The 18,656-nt window shown below is 36.3% G+C and overlaps 1 protein-coding gene across 1 annotated transcript in view; it reads left to right on the top strand.

Annotated features, from left to right (window-relative positions):
• LOC140147843 (cadherin EGF LAG seven-pass G-type receptor 2-like) overlaps nt 1-18,656 on the top strand; it is a 138,270-nt gene that overhangs the window by 44,644 nt on the left and 74,970 nt on the right. The window contains 2 exon segments of the mRNA XM_072169599.1: nt 11,732-11,844; nt 16,813-17,102. Coding sequence (XP_072025700.1) covers nt 11,732-11,844; nt 16,813-17,102 — 403 coding nt within the window.

Raw genomic sequence — 18,656 nt, 5'->3', positions numbered from 1 at the left:
AAACAGATTTTAATGCCTTAATTCCAAGTTCAAACTGCTTAGAATGACATCTATGTTGCATAGTATACAAATACAACATGTTTTGAGGGGAAGTAGTCAAAACTACTAGTCCCTCGGTGTTGGATGATTTGACTACTTCCCGACGCGGCCGCGTCAGCGGAGGGAAGTAGTCAAATCATCCAACACCGAGGGACCAGTAGTTTTGACTACTTCACCGAAATGAAACATGTTGTATTTGTTTTGCTATACCTCATAAATATTTTCACTATCACGGTAAAATCGTGAACAAAAGTCAAAACAAACATCAGTCAACATGCCGGCCAGAATGATAAATAAGCTTAATATTTTGCTTACCTGATTTTATTGCAGGATTTCTGTTCAATCAATATTGACATTTTGACCTATATTATTCAAATTTTCTTTGAACTTTCCATAAATAACATTTTGTTTCATAAAACGTCAAATTCGCGTGTTATTATCCATCGGTAATCTCGGCAAAATAACTGCAGCAGACGCCATTTTCACGATAAACGCATCTGCAGAATCGCTGTGTGTAGGCATAATGCTACGTCTGAAGGAACGGTGACGCACGGGGTCGAGACACCGTGTGGTAGTAGGGTGCGGAAGTTTTACTACTTCCCAGCGTTACGTAATTGCACAGGCGCGGGGAAGTAGTCAAAATACCGTGCTTTCGGACGCTAGCGTTATTAACCAATAAGATGTCTGGATTACCTAATAAATATTTATGAGGTATAGTAACATTGAAATACCATCTTTTAGTCTTACACCCCATGTTGAATCAATCTTTTGTTGTCCCAATTTTGGTATTTGGGAGAGTCTATGCAATTTTGGTATTTGGGACAGTCTATGCAATTTTGGTATTTGGGACAGTCTATGCAATTTTGGTATTTGGGACAGTCTATGCAATTTTGGTATTTGGGACAGTCTATGTAATTTTGGTATTTGGGACAGTATATGCAGAATTTCACATAATTCACTTCTCCGGATTTGCCACTTCTCCGGCCAATGCTTGGTCCCATCATGGCAGGAAAGTCAGATTCAGACTCCACAATGCAGCCGCAATGAAATCTGAGCCAGGCTTTACGAGCTTGGCGGTGAAAATTCTCATCGCACGGTGGAAATTTTGTTGGGGATGAGAGTTGAAATTTGTCTCTTTCGTACCGCGCTGTGATATCGCGCCATGCATGCTTGTGATTGGCTGCTGGAAAATAAAGGTCGGCGGAATGAGCATAAAAGGAGATGCAGAGTCCACATCGCAGCCGCTATGTTGCGATATATCACTGTAGTATTTTTAATTTCATTGCCCAATGTTGCAATGTTTTAAATGCATTGCATCGCGCTGTGATGTAGAGTCTGAAAAACTTAAAAGGAGCTGGACTGAACTAGATAAATGTCAGACAGTGAAAATGATTATGGCAACATTGTTCTTATTAGAATGGGTCACAGAAAAGTTGGGTAACATATTGGATAGTCTGTATTCGCTTTATTGGCAGAGGTGCTGATAAAAAGATTTGAAAGAACCAAGATCATTTTCAAGTGGTTTTAGTGGTTTTTATAGTGAACTGGTGGTTTATATTCAAAAAGGTATTTAAAGGGAAAGTTCAAAATAGAAAATCTACCAGTACCAACTATTATACATCTTTCCCATTGGTTGTGTAGTGAAAAGGCTTCAGGTAAATATGGTAAATATCCATGAATGTTTAACAGTAACACCACCAGTAGCTTTTAAATCTCTTTTACCTACAATTATCACGTTTTGAGTACTTTGAAACCAATTCCTCCTAAATCCTGGGAAAAAAACGTTGTGTATAATATAGGGATATTGGTAATACTCCATGACTGCAACTATCAGGTCAAGTCAGGACAGCACATGCCGCAGGGTTAAGTAAACTTTAGACCATTGAAAACCAGTGCAGTGTTAAGATTGCAGTCCACCACTTCACCTCCATAGGGTTTTTGTACTATCACCAGGTATAAGGTTGCTGAAGGGTGTCTTAAAACTCACAATTTGGGTTCTTTTTTGAATGACTTGCATGCAAGTCACTTTTCCTTGATAAAATTTTCACATCTTTAAAAAGCAGCAGTAGTTTTACCAGAAAAAAAATCTGTTAAATGAAGCTTTTATGAAAATAACTCCTCAATTTAGCCATAGACAGTAGAGAGAAGAGCCTTCTTTTCATCCCACCTCAAACAACCCTTTTTCCACTCAATTGGGCAGTGAATTTCTAGTCTGCTACACTGAAAATGCACCAGACATTTGACCAAGTCCCTGAGTCAAGTCACCAATATTGAGTCCTGAGTTGAGTCATCTGAGTTTTGGTTACTCCTTCATGTAATTACTAGATTACACAACATTAGGGTTAGGGTTAGTTTAGGGTTAGGATTAGGGTTAGGGTTATGATTATATGATTAGGATTAGGATTAGGGTTAGGGTTAGGATTAGCTTGTAAACACAAAATATTTGCATGAAGGTCTACAATCTTGCAAATGTTGAGTTGAGTCTTCATCTACTACTTTTATAATACAAGCCTGAAATGCAGAATGTTTGGGCCCGTTGTTTGGGTTTTTTGTTTTTTATTTGCTATGACTGCATGGAAATTGGGCCACATAATAAAAGCTGCCTAAAGCATTGCCTATGGCCCAAGGAACTATTGTGGTCAGCTGAAAGCCTTGCAAAAAACACTTTACCCTCAAGTGTGGTGTTTTTGGGTGACTTTTATCAAAGACCCTATTTATGGTCTGTGCTTGACTAAAAATTGGGCTTCTTAAAAACACTCTGCCACAGCTGTAATAAGTTGTTTGCTGCACCTTTGGGCTGTATAAATAGCAACTGTGCCAAGAATGTTTTCTTCCTTCAAGAAAACACCTAGCCTATGGGGTTTGGATTTGAGTGACAAAAAAGAGTGAATTCAATGACACTTAGGTCTGTGAAGGTTGATGGTTAGTAATATTTTGACCTTTTGCTTTTGTCATTACAATGTAAAAGTTTAAAATTAAAAATATTAAAAAAATTCAAATTTTAAATTTGAATACCATATTAATTTTTCTCATTTTGACTTCTGTTCTTGTATCATTTCATGATTTTTGAAATTTTTTTGACAGTAATAATGAGTTTAGGACACAGATCTACATGTTTGAAAGGCATTTTTTATATTTTAAGTTTTAAACATGTGAAAATGAGCAGTGTGAATATTTCAATTGAGAGGTATTGCTAATATTTGTCATTATATACAATGTGTTGGGTGAAGTTAGGTGAAGTTTAATGTTGTCAATCAACAAGTTGGGTTCATTTAGAGGATTCTTGAGGTGGACCAATTACCTTGCCACTTGAAGCTCACCTTGGTTTCCTTAAGGGATCTGGAATGAGCGTTTTGAGCGTTTGACAGTATTTTTGTGGGACACGGAGCACATCAGACATATCGAATTATTCTGAATACGAAGAATGTCTTTCTGATATCAAATAATTTTCATTTTTGAAATTCACGATATAATACAAATTTTATGACAAATTATAAAAATTTGATATGTTTCACATTTTTGATATATAACAGTCCTCGAAGTAAATTTTATAAATCTAATGATATATTCTTAAAGTGTATGTAGCTGGGAGGAAAAGCTGACGATCAATTGAAAATTTTGATCTTTCATATTGAAGATATGGATTTTTTCCCAAAAAGACCTAATTTTGTTGGTGTTTTGGGAAAAAATCCATATCTTCAATAATGAAAGGTCAAAATTTTCAATTGATCGTCGGCTTTTCATCCCACCTACATACACTTTAAGTATAAATCATCAGATTTATAAAGTTTACTTCAAGTACTGTTAAATATCAAAAATATCAATTTTAATGATTTGCCATAAAATGTGTATTAAATTGTGAATTTCAAAAAATCAAAATTATTTGATATCAGAATGACATTCTTCGTATTCAAAATGCAATTTGATATGTATGCTGTGCTCTAATGTCCCAAAATAAATACTGTCCAAACGTTCATACCCCAGCCCTGAAAGATGTTGAAATATCCCAGAATTAATCAAAAGTAATGTAACAGGAGTCATGATCAAATAACATCTTTATATAGCACAATTTAAAATTGTATGTGTATTAACCCTAACACCAGTAAAAACCACAAAATACCACGATGAAAAATTCTGATCATGCATGCATCCCAGGGTCTGCGATGACGCAATCACCCTAAGTGTGATATGCTCACGGAATTGCTGGCGGGCAGCAATAACCCGATCCAGGTACCGGTCCGCGATCGTTAAGCTTGGCATGCGGGGGGGTCATAGGTTCAATCCGGGGTGCCAAGTCAAAATTCTTCTTCTTCTTGAAAAATTCGGATCTTCTCTGACTACCGATACCAAAAAGCATGGGTCAGTGTTAGGGTTAGAAAAGATGTATTTTTCCAGATTAGAGTGTCCTCTAACCCTAACACCAGTAAAAACCACAAAATACCACGATGAACAATTCTGATCATGCATGCATCCCAGGGTCTCATGATGGCGCAATCACCCTAAGTGTGATATGCTCACGGAATTGCTGGCAGCAGCAATAACCCATCCAGCTACCGGTCCATGCGATCGTTAAGCTTGGCATGCGAGGGTCATAGGTTCAATCCCGGGGTGCCAAGTCAAAATTCTTCTTCTTCTTGAAAAATTCGGATCTTCTCTGACTTCCGATACCAAAAAGCATGGGTCAGTGTTAGGGTTAATGCATACTTGGAAGTTGTTTGTGATAAAGATAAAAGTTTGTTGTTGAAAATTTGTTTTCCTTAGCTTTGATTAATGTTTCATGCATGATTTTTTCCCATATTCTGATTATTAATGTCAACTCACAAAATACTAAAAGAGAATTTATTATAAAAGATATTTTGATAAAATGTACAATTATTTGTACATTATGTGCTGTAAATTGATCACAGTAATTTTACATACTGGTGTGTGTCCAATAGAGAAATCATCTGGACTTAAATGTTTTATTGCCTGGTATGTGTTGATGTCCCTATATTGGTATTGAAAATTGTCCGCTATAATGTTCATCATCATGTTCATCCATTTGCACCTGTGTCAAGTCTTAATGACTTAATCCGATACAGATAGCACATGATGAACTTGAATCTACATGACACAAATACCAGAATGGTCTATCAGTATGGTATCTATCGTCAATACTTGCCGTCACTACATGAGATGATAGCGCATGGCATGATATCAGTGCCACACACACTCATCCTCGCTATGTGTTGTCTAATTGTGGATCACTTGTACTAATTTTATTGAATTATAGCGTCGAAATATGTAGCAGAGTAACATCTTTGGGAAACTGTTCATTAGTTAGTTAGTTGGTTATACATGCATTGAATTTATGATTCCATTTCATATGGAGTCAAAATTGAATTATGGATTGTATCATATAGAGGGTATATAGGCAGCGTTCGAAATAGGGCCGGTCAGCCGGCCATTGGCCTGTAACTTTTTGGCCGGGCCGGTAACTTTCCTGACTAGCAGTCTTGTTGCCGGCCAGACTGGCCGGAAACTTTTCCAGCTGGGACAAAGTCCCGGGAACTGGGGTAAAACTACATGTGACGTAATAATCTACACATCCCTGAGGTACTTGTTCAGAATTGAGATAAATATTTATCTTTTTATCAATATACAATATATTATTATTATTTGCAGTTCATTTTACGCATGACACTATTGAACTTGTTGTAAGTTGTAATTGACGAAAATTAAAAGTTCTAAAAAGTTTTGGCCGGTAACTTTTCAGCCGGGCCTGTAACTTTTGAGAATTACAGGCCTGGCTGGCCTGTAACTTTTTGAGGCATATTTCTAACACTGTATATAGGCCTACAATAACAGAGTCATCCTCATTTAAATAACATTCTGTCCTCCATAAGGTACCACGGGAAAATTCGCATGATAATACAATAAAACGTGTGATATGTATGAATGGTTGTGGAATCGATCTAGAGACCTGTCCCTCTGTCATCTTAAGTTATCTTAGAACTGTCCTCCTGCATGGCTGCCATTTCAATTGTTATACCGTTCCAGTTGGTTTATTGCATACACTCTATACCGCCCAACACTAGATTATTTATTGGAGGGATAACAATAAGTTCAAAGACTCATGCGGGATCTCATGGCAACCGTCATGGTAGCATGGTGTTAGGGTATGTTTTTATAGGCCTTCAAACACATTAGGCCTATGGTTTTATACAAGAAGTCTGAAATGTGAACCCGGGATGTGAAGTTTCTGTTTGAAAACAAAAGACTTCGGACATAGAAAACAAATCTATTTCAGGAGAAACTTGATAACGGGATTAATGATACATGTATTGGAATTGCTTCAAATAAATGTAGTGAGTTTGAACATGCAGAAAAGGTGAGGACCCGAGTACAAAACTCTCCAAGTAACCTAGGGCATCCCTAGGCCCCTTCCATAATGGTTAAAATTCATAATTTAGGGTAAAATTCATAATTTAGGGTAAAATTCATAGTTTTAGGGTAAAATTCATATTTCAAGGGTAATATTCATTAATTCATAATTTGAAGTTGTATGCATTTCAGAAGCATCTGTGTTTCTGCAGCCTCTGGACTGAGTCTGGAGTCTATGACCAATGTTCCACATGGTTATTTTATTATTTACAGTGTACGTGTACCAGGAATAGTACTGGCAGCAAAAAACAAAAAAACTACATGTATTCCACTGCCTGTGGTAGTGTGACATTTACTTCCACAAAACTTGTGTTATAACAGAAGACATCAGAATATAAAGAAAAAACAAAACTAGTGTAAGATGAATGGGTACCCCACCTGAATGTGACGTGCATGGTACAAATAATTTGTTGACTTTGACACAAGTTGCAGGCTGGCAATGTGTGAAAAATGTCAAATGGGTCGTGGAAATATCACTATTCCCAACAGCAAGATATAGTTTACTATGCCTGCAGTCAGTGTATAATATATTGCAAGTTTATATTCTAGTTGTAGTAAGTTATGCTTATGCTTTGAACTTCACAAACAATATGCTGCTGGTTTATGTGATAGATAATTTTAGTTTCAGGTGATGGCAGACTGTTTGTTTAGTTTTGTCAAATTGTTGGATTGGGGTGTTATATCAAAATTCAGACTGGCTGGTAGAAAGGTTTTGAAAAGCAGTAGGCTTATACAATGTACCAATGCTAGTTTTTCCGAAATGTTCTTCAAATGACTTCATTTTTGTACCCTCATGATTAGATATGGTTTTGTAAGGTCCCCAGTCCTCTCTGTGGGTGTGTTCCCCATTTATGGTTGAATGAAAGAAAGTGTGATTTTACACAAAAGGCATTAAAGGGGGTCTCCGGCAATCATAACATTGTGCCTTATATGTTAAAAAAATAATTATCAAGCACGAATCACATGGTTTTATTTAAAACAAACTCATATTGACCATAAAAGCGAATAAAAACAGTCGGCTCTCAACACGCGATATTCAAAATTCCCGCGCAAAAATTGTCTAAGTGCAATGACGTAATGGTTTATACTTGTGCTCAATTGTCGTCAGCCTTCATTGTATTACTGGGACGTCATTGCACTCAACAATTTCGGCGCCCGGGAATTATGAATATCGCGTATTGAGAGACGGATGTTTTTATTCGTTTTTATGGTCACTATGAGTTTGTTTTAAATAAAACAATGTGATTAGTGCTTGATAATTATTTTTCTTACATATAAGGACTATAATGTTGTGATTGCCAGAGACTTCCTTTAAAGGTGGATGCTTACAATTGCTTCCCAAAACCATAGTTTGAGAGTGGTGGGACTAGGTTAAACTTGGCTTTTTTGACAACATTGTCAGGAGGCCTAGTTAAAATATTGGTCAAAGTTGATCTTTTGGATTGACATTTTCAACATTTCACACTTCTGCTTCAGGGAGGGGGAGGGTGAAACAAAAATCCTACAGAGTTCAATGTTTAAATCTCATCAATAAAAACTATCCATGTATTAACAGAGGAAGAGGCTTACGCATCATACACTGGAACATGGAAACATTCAAACATTACAACTAGCGCACGAGATCAAATTAATGATGCTTAATCGTTATTCTTAATATATCAATTTACAGGGGAAAGAAGAATTACGCATCGCACACTAGCACATTTAAACATGAATTTACAAATGGAAACATAACATGCATAGGCAGATATACCAGAGAAAAAACTCTGGACATACCTGCCGGTGCGGGGACTTGAACCCCAGACCTCTCGCTTGTCGTGCGAGCGCTCTAACCACTGAGCTACACAGACTGTCCCTGTTAAACAGGACTCAAGTCTGGTACTTATGGATATGAGCAGTCAAGGGTGAACAGTACAAACAACACGTACATTACGCACCAGTGTACGAGATCAATTAATGATGCTTACCCGCCAGCCTAATATAATCATACAAACAGAGGAAGAGGCTTACGCATCATATACTGGAACATGGAAACATTCAAACATTACAACTAGTGCACGAGATCAAATTAATGATGCTTAATCGTTATTCTTAATATCCATGTATTACTTTTCACAATTCCTTGATGAATTCTGAAAAGAAAAACAAAGAGGCTTGCTTGGATCACCTTGAGCTTTTAAAACTTGGTAAAACCATACAAAAGTTGCAGGAATTTGTATTTGCTCTCAAAGCAATGTTCATAGCAGCAGAGTTGGAAAGCTACCCAGTAAAAGTCAGAAGAGTACAAATTTGTTTAGGCTGTTCTTTGCCAACGAATAGAATTAGTAGTCATTTAAACATGTTTGCTAAACATAACATTGTGTTAAGCTCATGTTGAATGTAACAGAGTTCAGCGTGCAACTTAGGAGGTGATCTCCACCGGAGGCAGTCACGGCCAACATCGATACGCAAAAAATAATACATGAATGTTAAAGGTTATTAAAACAAAAAAGAAACTGCATTCAGAAAGGTGATGTTGGGTGGCGTTAACTGGAATGACTTGACTTGAGTCGGAGATGTTGACTCTAGATTTAAAGAGAATGTGTAGTTTGTCAGGATTAGGTTTATGGGAGGAAAAGGTTTTGGGATCACGGTCTTTGTGTTGTGTTAAAAGTGACGAAGGCTCCTGAAAACACAATTTTGAGAACTCAAATGTGATGTTTACAGTGGATGGGATGGCAGGAGCCACAGTTTTCCAGTTTAAGTCATTCAATCAGGTCTTCCAGGGAGACCAGTACATTTGTATTGATGGAATTTCCTGAATAAATAACGAATAAATAAATAATAATTTACATCTTACTAAAATAATGCTATGCCATTGGCTTAGGAAGATTTTCAACATGGGGGACTGGGCTGAAAATTTAAAATTTTTCAATGGGCTACCCTGGGGTGCATGAAGGTGGTTTCCTCCCTCAGAGTCGGACAATTTTGCAAAATCTAGGTCACAAACACCCATTTCCCTTCTATTTTATCACAATTTTTTAACTTCACCTAGGATTATGGGAGGTAGGCTGACAGGTATTCCAGACCTGCACCAAAATTATTGAGGGGGCTGAGCCCCATCCCCCAAGTCCCCCCGGTTCCTAAGCCTATGTATGTACTTCTTAATATTAACAGTGATTTGATAGGAAATGAGTCAAGGAAGCCAATAATAACATTTATATTTCTATAGATCTTCCGATTCTTGAGTTAAGGCTAGTAATATCAAACCAAAGTTTTGAGTGTGACCATCTAGAAAAAAATCAGGCACTTGGGATGGAAATGACACCACTTACATGTAGCCTATATCTGGCCTAAGGATTGCCTTTGTCGAAACCATACCATTCCTCTTGTGTGTCAGCTTTATTTGTCCAAGTTCGAGTGAAAACACTGCTAAGACATGCTCTTCTCAGACCTGCCTTGAATTAACTTCAAACCAACTTGATATTTTAGATGGTTTCTTATTTTGTTGTTAATGAAAAAGGGTTTGTGTTTTGGGATCAATTTTCTTTGCAGCTTTAGAAATGATTAAATGATAAAAAAAGGACTTCAAAAGGCTTTTACTTTATTCAAGAAACTTCAAGGGGTTGAATGGCCGATTATGAATGTACATTACATAAAGCAACATCATTGTGTAGGGGGATGTCTAGGGGGTAATGATAAAAGGTCAGGATCTACTTCTAAGATACCATTTTGGAATTAGGTTAATACAGATTGAACGAAAAAGTGATTTCTCTGCTCGAAAGTGTGTTAACATCAAAATTGCTTTTCAAAGCATGCATATTTTCTTGTTAAAGCCATTTGCAGCTCTAAAAGGTGGGACTTTATGTATCATATGTATGTGAAAAACTGTGAGTTGTGCGGAGAATTTTAAAACAGTAATAAAAGGTATTTTCATTATTGATGTGGTTTTTTTAGTAACAGCACAGACTTGCTTTGTGGCGACTGTGCAAACAAAATTATATAATCCAAACATGATTTTCAAAAAGGTTGTACAATGTGTTGCATATACACCAGGCACAAAAAGAAACTCATCAGTTATATTCATCCTTGCTGTTTAATAACTTGATAATTTTGGATTATTCTGAAATATACATTTTGTTAATTGGACTTTTCTTTCTCATTTGACACCCTGTTCGTGAACATTGAGCAAGAATTGACCAAGATATGCACCTACAAACTCTCAAACCCCAAAATGAAAAGTTGCAATTTTAACGATTCAATTGTGCCTGTTACACTGTGTGCTTTATTGATTGGCCCATGGCGCTTGTGTGCAATACAACGATGCGTTCCCATTGAAAACCGTTGAAAATGCAACTTTTCTTTTTGGGGTTTGAGGCTTTGGAGGCACATATCTTGGTCAATTCTTGTTCGTTTTTCACGAACAGGGTGTCAAATGAGAAAGCAAAGTCCAATTAACAAAATGTATATTTCAGTTATTGAACAGCAAGGATGAATATAACTGACGAGTTTCTTTTTGTGCCTGGTGTATATGATTAATACAGGCCTGGCTGTAGCCGGAAATTATTTTTGAGGCAGATTTTTGATAAATTTGACCTTTTTTAGGTGGATTTTTGATAAAGTTGACTTTTGTTGACAACATTGGATGGATGGATTCTGGTGGATTTGAGGGAAAATTCGGGTGATCTTGGACCAATTTTGGTGATTCGGGACAATATTTTAGGGAATATGCACAGATATGAGGTTTATTTTTTACCTTGGTGTTGTTAGAGGTCTACCCTGCATATGGGCCTGCATTAATATTATAATAAGACATTTTCTTAATTATATGGAATGTATTCTTTTCTTTCTCTATTTTGCCAACAGTTGTTCAGTTTCTTATAAATTTCATCTCTTATACAATTTACTGTCATTCAAAGTATTGGCAACAAAATACTTTCAGACGATCAATTTATACAGCATACAGTCTTTGAAAAGTACCTCTATTTGATTAAACATCACAGCAAAACAGCATGAAAAGAATGTTTGGCTAACAAATTTTGATGTTATAAGCTTCGATTTTTGCAAAGCCATGATTTCAAGACATTCTCTCTTGTTTCGATTCATTCCATCACGTTTCATGTATTATACTATCCATATAGTCATATTATCATCATGACATGCAACAATCTGACTTTCTCACTCATACAATACTCTCTCTTTCTCCGTCTAAAATGAAACCTGTTATGTGCTAGATGCAGTAGCATAATGTCTAATGTATGCGTTTTATTTTTTGTTTCTTTCCATGTAGACTGCTACTGTAGTACTGGATGACTGTAACACAGCTATATCACTTCAACATGGGCGGACGACGATTGCCAATTATACATGTGCAGCGAAGGCTACTCAGAGAGGCAGATACAGGTGATTGGCGATATTATTAATCTCTTTTTCCCCTGATTTCAAGTATTTTTAGAACTATTATTGAATTGTACCTTCAATCTTGGTTCCCATTTTGCTTTTTTTTTTGTATTTTTCACCCAATTTATTTATTCTTTTATCTATTTATTTTTTTGTGTCTATTTGAGCTTAAGGTCAACCTTACTAATGATGCTTGTACTTTAAATTGTATAAATTGCTCTACAACCACCTGTATGAAATGGGCTGTTCCATTTAAAATACACACTACCCCTGTGGAAGATTTTGGAAATATATCCCATAAGGGGGTATGGGATGGAATGAACACATTAGGCAGCTCCATTTGAATTCCATACACCCTCTGAGAAATATTCAACTTCAATCGTCCACAGAGGGAGGGTGAGTTTCAAATGGAGCTGCCTAATGTGCTAATTCTATTTTAAATTCATACTTCCTCTGTGGAAGATATTTCCAAAATCTTCCACAGAGGGAGGGTGAGTTTCAAATGGAATAATCCAATGTCAGCATTATAGGCTTTTTTTTCATCATTTCTGTATCCAAGGTCACTATAATTTATTGAACACAATTTGTTGGCAAAATAATTTTTAAATAGAAAATTATTGAGAATTTCAATTCTTTAAAATAATAAGTGAATGCAATTTTCTTCAAGTATATCAGCGTAAAACGCCAGACTGTTAAAACAAGTTAAAACTAATCGTTGCATTTAGACGAGGAATTTTTCTCCCTCTTTCATACCCCTTGCCCCCGTTCTGTAAGCAAATACCATGATCAAGTTATAAACGTCTTACAGTAACATTTTGAGAGTTTCCTGATCTGATTTCTATCATTATAATGGGAATATGGCAATATAGGAGCACAGGTGGTTTGAACATCTATTACTCTCGGTTTCTTAGCGGGTTTTGTCTGTTTCTTATGTAAAGTTTATATTGATTCTATGTTGTATTTGACCTCAGATCAACATTAAACAATTTATCATAGGGATGCATATAGTCGCCTATAAATAGTAGAAAGTGACATTAGATAGAAGAATATGTGCTCTTTATTTGATCAAATCAAGCAATGTGAAGATGTATAATAGCGCAGCCCTGCATAGTGAATCAAAGACGGAATGGGCTATTCCACTTGAAATCCATATACCCCCTTTCAAAGACATGACCTTAATCTCCCACACAGGGGGTGTAGATTTCAAATGCAGTCACACATTCAGGTAAACCCATTTGAAATTCACACTCCCTGTGTGGAAGATTAAGGACATGTCTTCCATAGGGGGTGTATGGATTTCAACTGGAATAGCCCATCTTGGAGCAGACGACACTGAATGGGTGACCCCATTTGAAATTCACACCCCCTTTGTGGAAGATTAAGGTCATGTCTTCCATAGGGGGTGTGTGGATTTCAACTGGAATGGCACAATAGAACAAGACCCTATTGATCAATAAAAGTATGAGACATACAGTGATGACGCATCTTTTGATGTTTGGCACAGTTCAGTCTTGAATAATTTGATTTTTTCCCACTTTTTGTGGTAGCTTCAAATAATATCATAATTGCTTAATATGATAAAAGCATTTGATTATTCACGCCATTTCTGTATATAATACATAGGGTCAGCTATTTCACCTTAACATGTATCAACATGTGAAAATATATTTTGATATTGGTACTGGTTTGATAAATGGACTAATTTGTGAGCTGGTCAATTTGGGTCAATCATGGCACCCAAGTTGTTTTTATAATGAATGAATCTGTACTCAGTGGTGCCACCACATGGGAGAAAATACCCCCCAGTCAGAACTCTTTCCCTGAGTTGCCACCCCAGTAAAATATTTAAAATTACAAACATTTCCACTTTTTGCAGCAATTTTGCACAAAATTTGTTGATTTTGCCTCCTTCCTGAAATTCACTTTTCACTTTTCCCCGAATAAATACCTGGCGTCGCCACTGTCTGTACTCATTGCATTTGCAATTCATAATTTTACGGACATGATTTGATTATTGATGTAATGCTGGTACCATTCTTGAATAATTTCATCGTTTATGACCGGCTATGTATTTCCTGTTTTTAGTTTTCGCCCCAGGATTAAATCTTTGGCTAATAATATCATAAGACATTCTGTCTATCTGTCACTCTATTAGTGCTTATTTTCAGTGGGTCATTTGTTACGCTGGCCATCATATAGACGTAATATAGCACGTAATAGCGCAGGTCTGAAAGGTTGTTATTTAAGTCACGTTTTAAACTCACTCACATCTACAGCACACATCCATTATGTGTTATTATTATCTCAATTTAAAGTAATACTATATTACAGCTGTTAAATTAAATGCATTTCAAGTAATTATACCCATTTGGGGCTTATTTACAGGGATGCAAGTTTTCCTGCTTTTGCAGGAATTCCTGCTTTCATGAAGTCCAAATTCCCACACATTTCTTTATTTTCAGCCCATTTTGGAGGCTTTGGGTCCAGATTCACACACTTTTCAAGCTTTTTCTTTCAGATCAGCTTGCATCGTTGTTATTTAAACTGATTTTTAAAATACATTCCAAAAGTAGTGTGGCAAATATGAATATAATGAAAACGCTACTGTTTAATAACATGGCCTATTCTCTGACCCGAAAATCTTCTATTTTCAAATTAAAATGTCATCTTAAATCTTTATCATTTTTATGTTCATTCTTTCTAATACTAAAATGTGAAATGCAGTGTCAAATCGTACTACGAAGCACTTAATATGTAGTCTGAAAGCATTAGGCGACAAAATTTTTTTTTTTGTATCTTCCCAAATTGCAAATATTTACAGACAGATTTTGGTGATTTTTTTTGGGTCATTAAAAAAAAAATACAACGACCGACCCTACTTGAAAGGTCTGTCCGCCTGTAGAACAGGGTTTTTTCCGTCGCCTTATATCGAATTTGTTCTTTTCTGGTACAGTTATATAAATATTTTCAATGTGAGCAAAAAAATGTCTCTACCTACTTCAAAATTTAACATTAAAATTCATATTTATCCCAAGAATATGGGGTTCTCAAGACAGCTGCAAACAAATTAACATTAAACAAGCTGTTGTGATTTCCTATAGTTTCAATTTTTCCATGCAGACCCTCATATGTTGATATGTTAGCACTTCTTTCATCAGTACACCAGTTACCACACAGTCACTGATCTTAATTCCAATTTCTTGAGCAAAATCGGTACTTTTTTGTCTGAAAATGTTATCAATGGAAGGTCAACATTGTAAAGCAGATGGAGATTTACTTCTAAATTTCCAAATTAAATGGATTTAAAAAGGTCAAAGATGTCCAACAGGAGTTATCCAGCAGATTCCAGCCAATCTAGGATCTGTCACCTTTGATTTCAAGCTCCCTGTTAACTTACTACAAAACAAGGGTGAAATCAAATTGTAATGGCCATGGCACAAAAAGAAGAGCCTGTTTCTGAAAGATTTCATGAATCAAAGGTGCTAAAATCATTGTAAGCTTCAAATACAACACAAAGTAGCGTTATGTTTGTGTTCATATGTATATCTTTGAGAAATTGGGTCCTGCCTTATAAGGAATCAAATGTTAAAACAAAGTTAATGTTACTATCATCTGACATTTCCAACTATTTATTTTCATCACATATTTCAGCCTACACATGATGCTCATCTAGTGGTTCATTTACAAAATCTGAAATTTGTTTTCATTTTTTCAAAGTTAACCAAACTATTTTACATTCTTTATAATATCTCCTCTGTCAGGAGACAGCTAAATGAGGAAATGGCCTGATGAAAAGATGCACTAAAATAAAACCAGAATAACTAGAATCAATAAAACTAGAATATAAAAATATTGGAATCACAGAATTCTTCCAACAATCATATGTGGTAGGTTTCATAACTACATATCTGTCACTGATCTGTCATAAATTGGATGTCATCAATTTCAATATCTTTGTGCTTCCTATTTCAAACAAATCCTCTCAACAAGATGGAATTAAATAGGTTAATCCATTGTGGTCAAAGTAGCATTCAAAACATGCCAAATATCAAGCAACAGCTAAAGTATTGCAACAGAACTTGTACCCAGCTGGCAGATGGATATCAGTGCAGTCAGAGCCTACAGCAGTGCTGGGCAATGTGGGGTCTTACACCTCCGGCTCTGTCTACTATGTACTTGTACTTCCATGGTCTGGTCACTGTGGCGATTTTTTACCAGAAAACAAGTCTCTGTAGTAAACTTTTAACCAACAACTGTCAGACGTGTCTTCAATTAACTTTGCGGTTAATGCTTCTGTCTATTTGCTCTTTAAATATGTGGTCATTTGATTTTGAAAATTATACTTTAAGTTAAAGAAGAAAAATGTTTATTTTGAACATTTTCAAGAATTACCTTCTTTGTTACTCAGAAGTTTGGAGACAAAAATGCATTTTACAAATTGACTGTCTTAGAAATCATATCTTCAAAGAGGAAGCCCCGCCAGGACAGTTCTATGCATACCGCGGAAACATGGCATGTTGCCTCAGGGGATTGACGCTAAGTCAGGTACCGCGTGAGCAAACTCAAAAATAGCGCAAACAGCGTGAGCGTACACAAAAGAAACTTCGCGCATAAGATAAGCGATGTCGCCAGGTCTGTACGCTGTACCGGCATCAGCTGAATTCGAGTACGCTTAGAGGGCACAGGCATGGAAAATTCCAATCTGTGTATTAATATAATCTAAGGTTCTATGTTTAATATCAAATTTATCATTGACAAGGTTATATCTGAATTTGATAGGTGCTTATTGATGTTTTAATGTTATTCCATCAATTGGCACCTGTAAAATTCAGAAATAATGTCACTGATTAGTTTGATAACCAGGCAGGTTTGGTTCACCCCAGAAGAACTGCTCTGGCATGGCTTCCTCTTTAAAGAAGCTTTTTAAACATCAACATTAACTGTATCTTATTCTCTCCTTTACTTGTGCAGGTTTTTGAACCTGAATGGCCCATTCTTACTCGGAGGCCTTCCATCTCTACCAGACGACTTCCCGGTACAGAACTCTGATTTCAAAGGATGTATCCGAGATCTCCATATAGACAATGCCTTTGTGGATCTAGCTTCCAACATTGAAGACATGGGTACCCAGCCTGGGTGCTCACATAAGGATGATTTCTGTCATAGTAAACCATGTTTTCAAGGAGCTTCGTGTGAGAATCATTGGGATACATACAAGTGTAATTGTCCTGCAGGAACTGGAGGAAAGAATTGCGAAGAAAGTAAGTATTATTGTGTGGGGAGTAAGATGGTGTATCCATGCAAGGAGCCAATACAAATGTTTGTGAGACTGGATCAAAGATATTGATAGGAGAAGGCAGGTAGGCGTATGTGTAATGCTATGGGTAATCTGCCATATTGATAACCAAATTTGGAGGTTCATTGTTTTCCCATCCATGATTCAAACATGACAGTTTTGAAAACAAAAGGAAGGAAAATGTTCTGGAAAGCCATTATGTGATCAGGATGATGTGATCATTAATGAATGGTCACTAGGGGGAGGTGAGGAAAGCAATTATGGAGGATGGAATTTAGTACTTGATAGTTTCTTAGTGACCACTAATAAAGCAAGAATCCAAGAGAGCCATAAAAGACAAACTATCGGACCATATGGCATGCCAAAGATACAACAAACAGTGATATGGTAGTTTTATTTGAAAAGCAAATAATATTGCTTGTCTCTAAAAAGAGAGAGAGAGGGAGATACAGGAAGACAGGTTTTCAATTAAACTGAGACTATGTGTAGAATAGATTTATGTGTTCGCTATAGTGCTAACGGTATGGATTAATCTGTCACATTGTTATGTTAGTTCAAGAAGGTTGTATCTACCTGCAGTGCATTTAAATAGCTGCCATGTAACTAATGTGTTGTATCATTAGACTCTTATCTCTTCCATTTTGTTGATGTGCATTATGCCCTCTTGTCTAAAACCTATCCTACATGTAAGGCAAAGGAGCCAAATAGGTTTGATCTTATGATCGACCATCGGTGCTTGGTCGGTCCTTATTAGGAAATATCAGTTAATTGAATCTGTGTATGTAATGTATATTGACCATGAATTCTGATTAATTAGTTGATAGTTCATTAATTACAAGCATTGAAGCAGCATCAACGGTTGATCCGCAGCTTGAACAAATTTAGTATCTAACCTTAATTAAAAGGGCATTTCGTGATCCACAGCCTCATCCCCCACTTTTTCAAAAAAGTTGAGATTTTTATACCACTGGAAACCTCTGGCTACATAATGTTTATGTACAAAATATTTCTTGCAGATTAATTCGTTTAGCAAAGATATTGTGAAATTTGAATTTCGTTCTGGTATACCAGAACGAAATTACAATGCATTGTCTATAACTCGGAAACGCAAAATCGGAATCAACTGAAATTATGGGAAGAAACTTTTTTCGTGGATATCTACTGAAAAATGTCATAAAAAGAGGATGCTAGGATCACGAAATACTCCTTTAACATCTAAAATAAAGAAAACATTCGGGTGCAACAAATCACTTGTTTGATGTTTTTTACTATGGAAAATCCACAGCTAAGAATTTAAAAACCTGCACAAGCTTCCGAATTCGCCATTCTGAGCATCTGGATCTCAATCACATGTTAAAAACTGAACATTATTACAAGCGGACATTGCTAAAAGTTAACAAAGAGATTTTGGTTTTGTCAATCAGTTTACATGCCTGCATGTCTTTTGCTTGGTTGAATGACATTTTGTCTGTCATTTTTAGGCCCAGAAATGGTGAATGCGAATAAAAACCCTTGGGTA

This window comes from Amphiura filiformis, chromosome 3, assembly GCF_039555335.1.
Source record: "Amphiura filiformis chromosome 3, Afil_fr2py, whole genome shotgun sequence".
Lineage (NCBI taxonomy): Eukaryota > Metazoa > Echinodermata > Ophiuroidea > Amphilepidida > Amphiuridae > Amphiura > Amphiura filiformis.
This window is presented reverse-complemented; position numbering and strand designations above follow the sequence as displayed.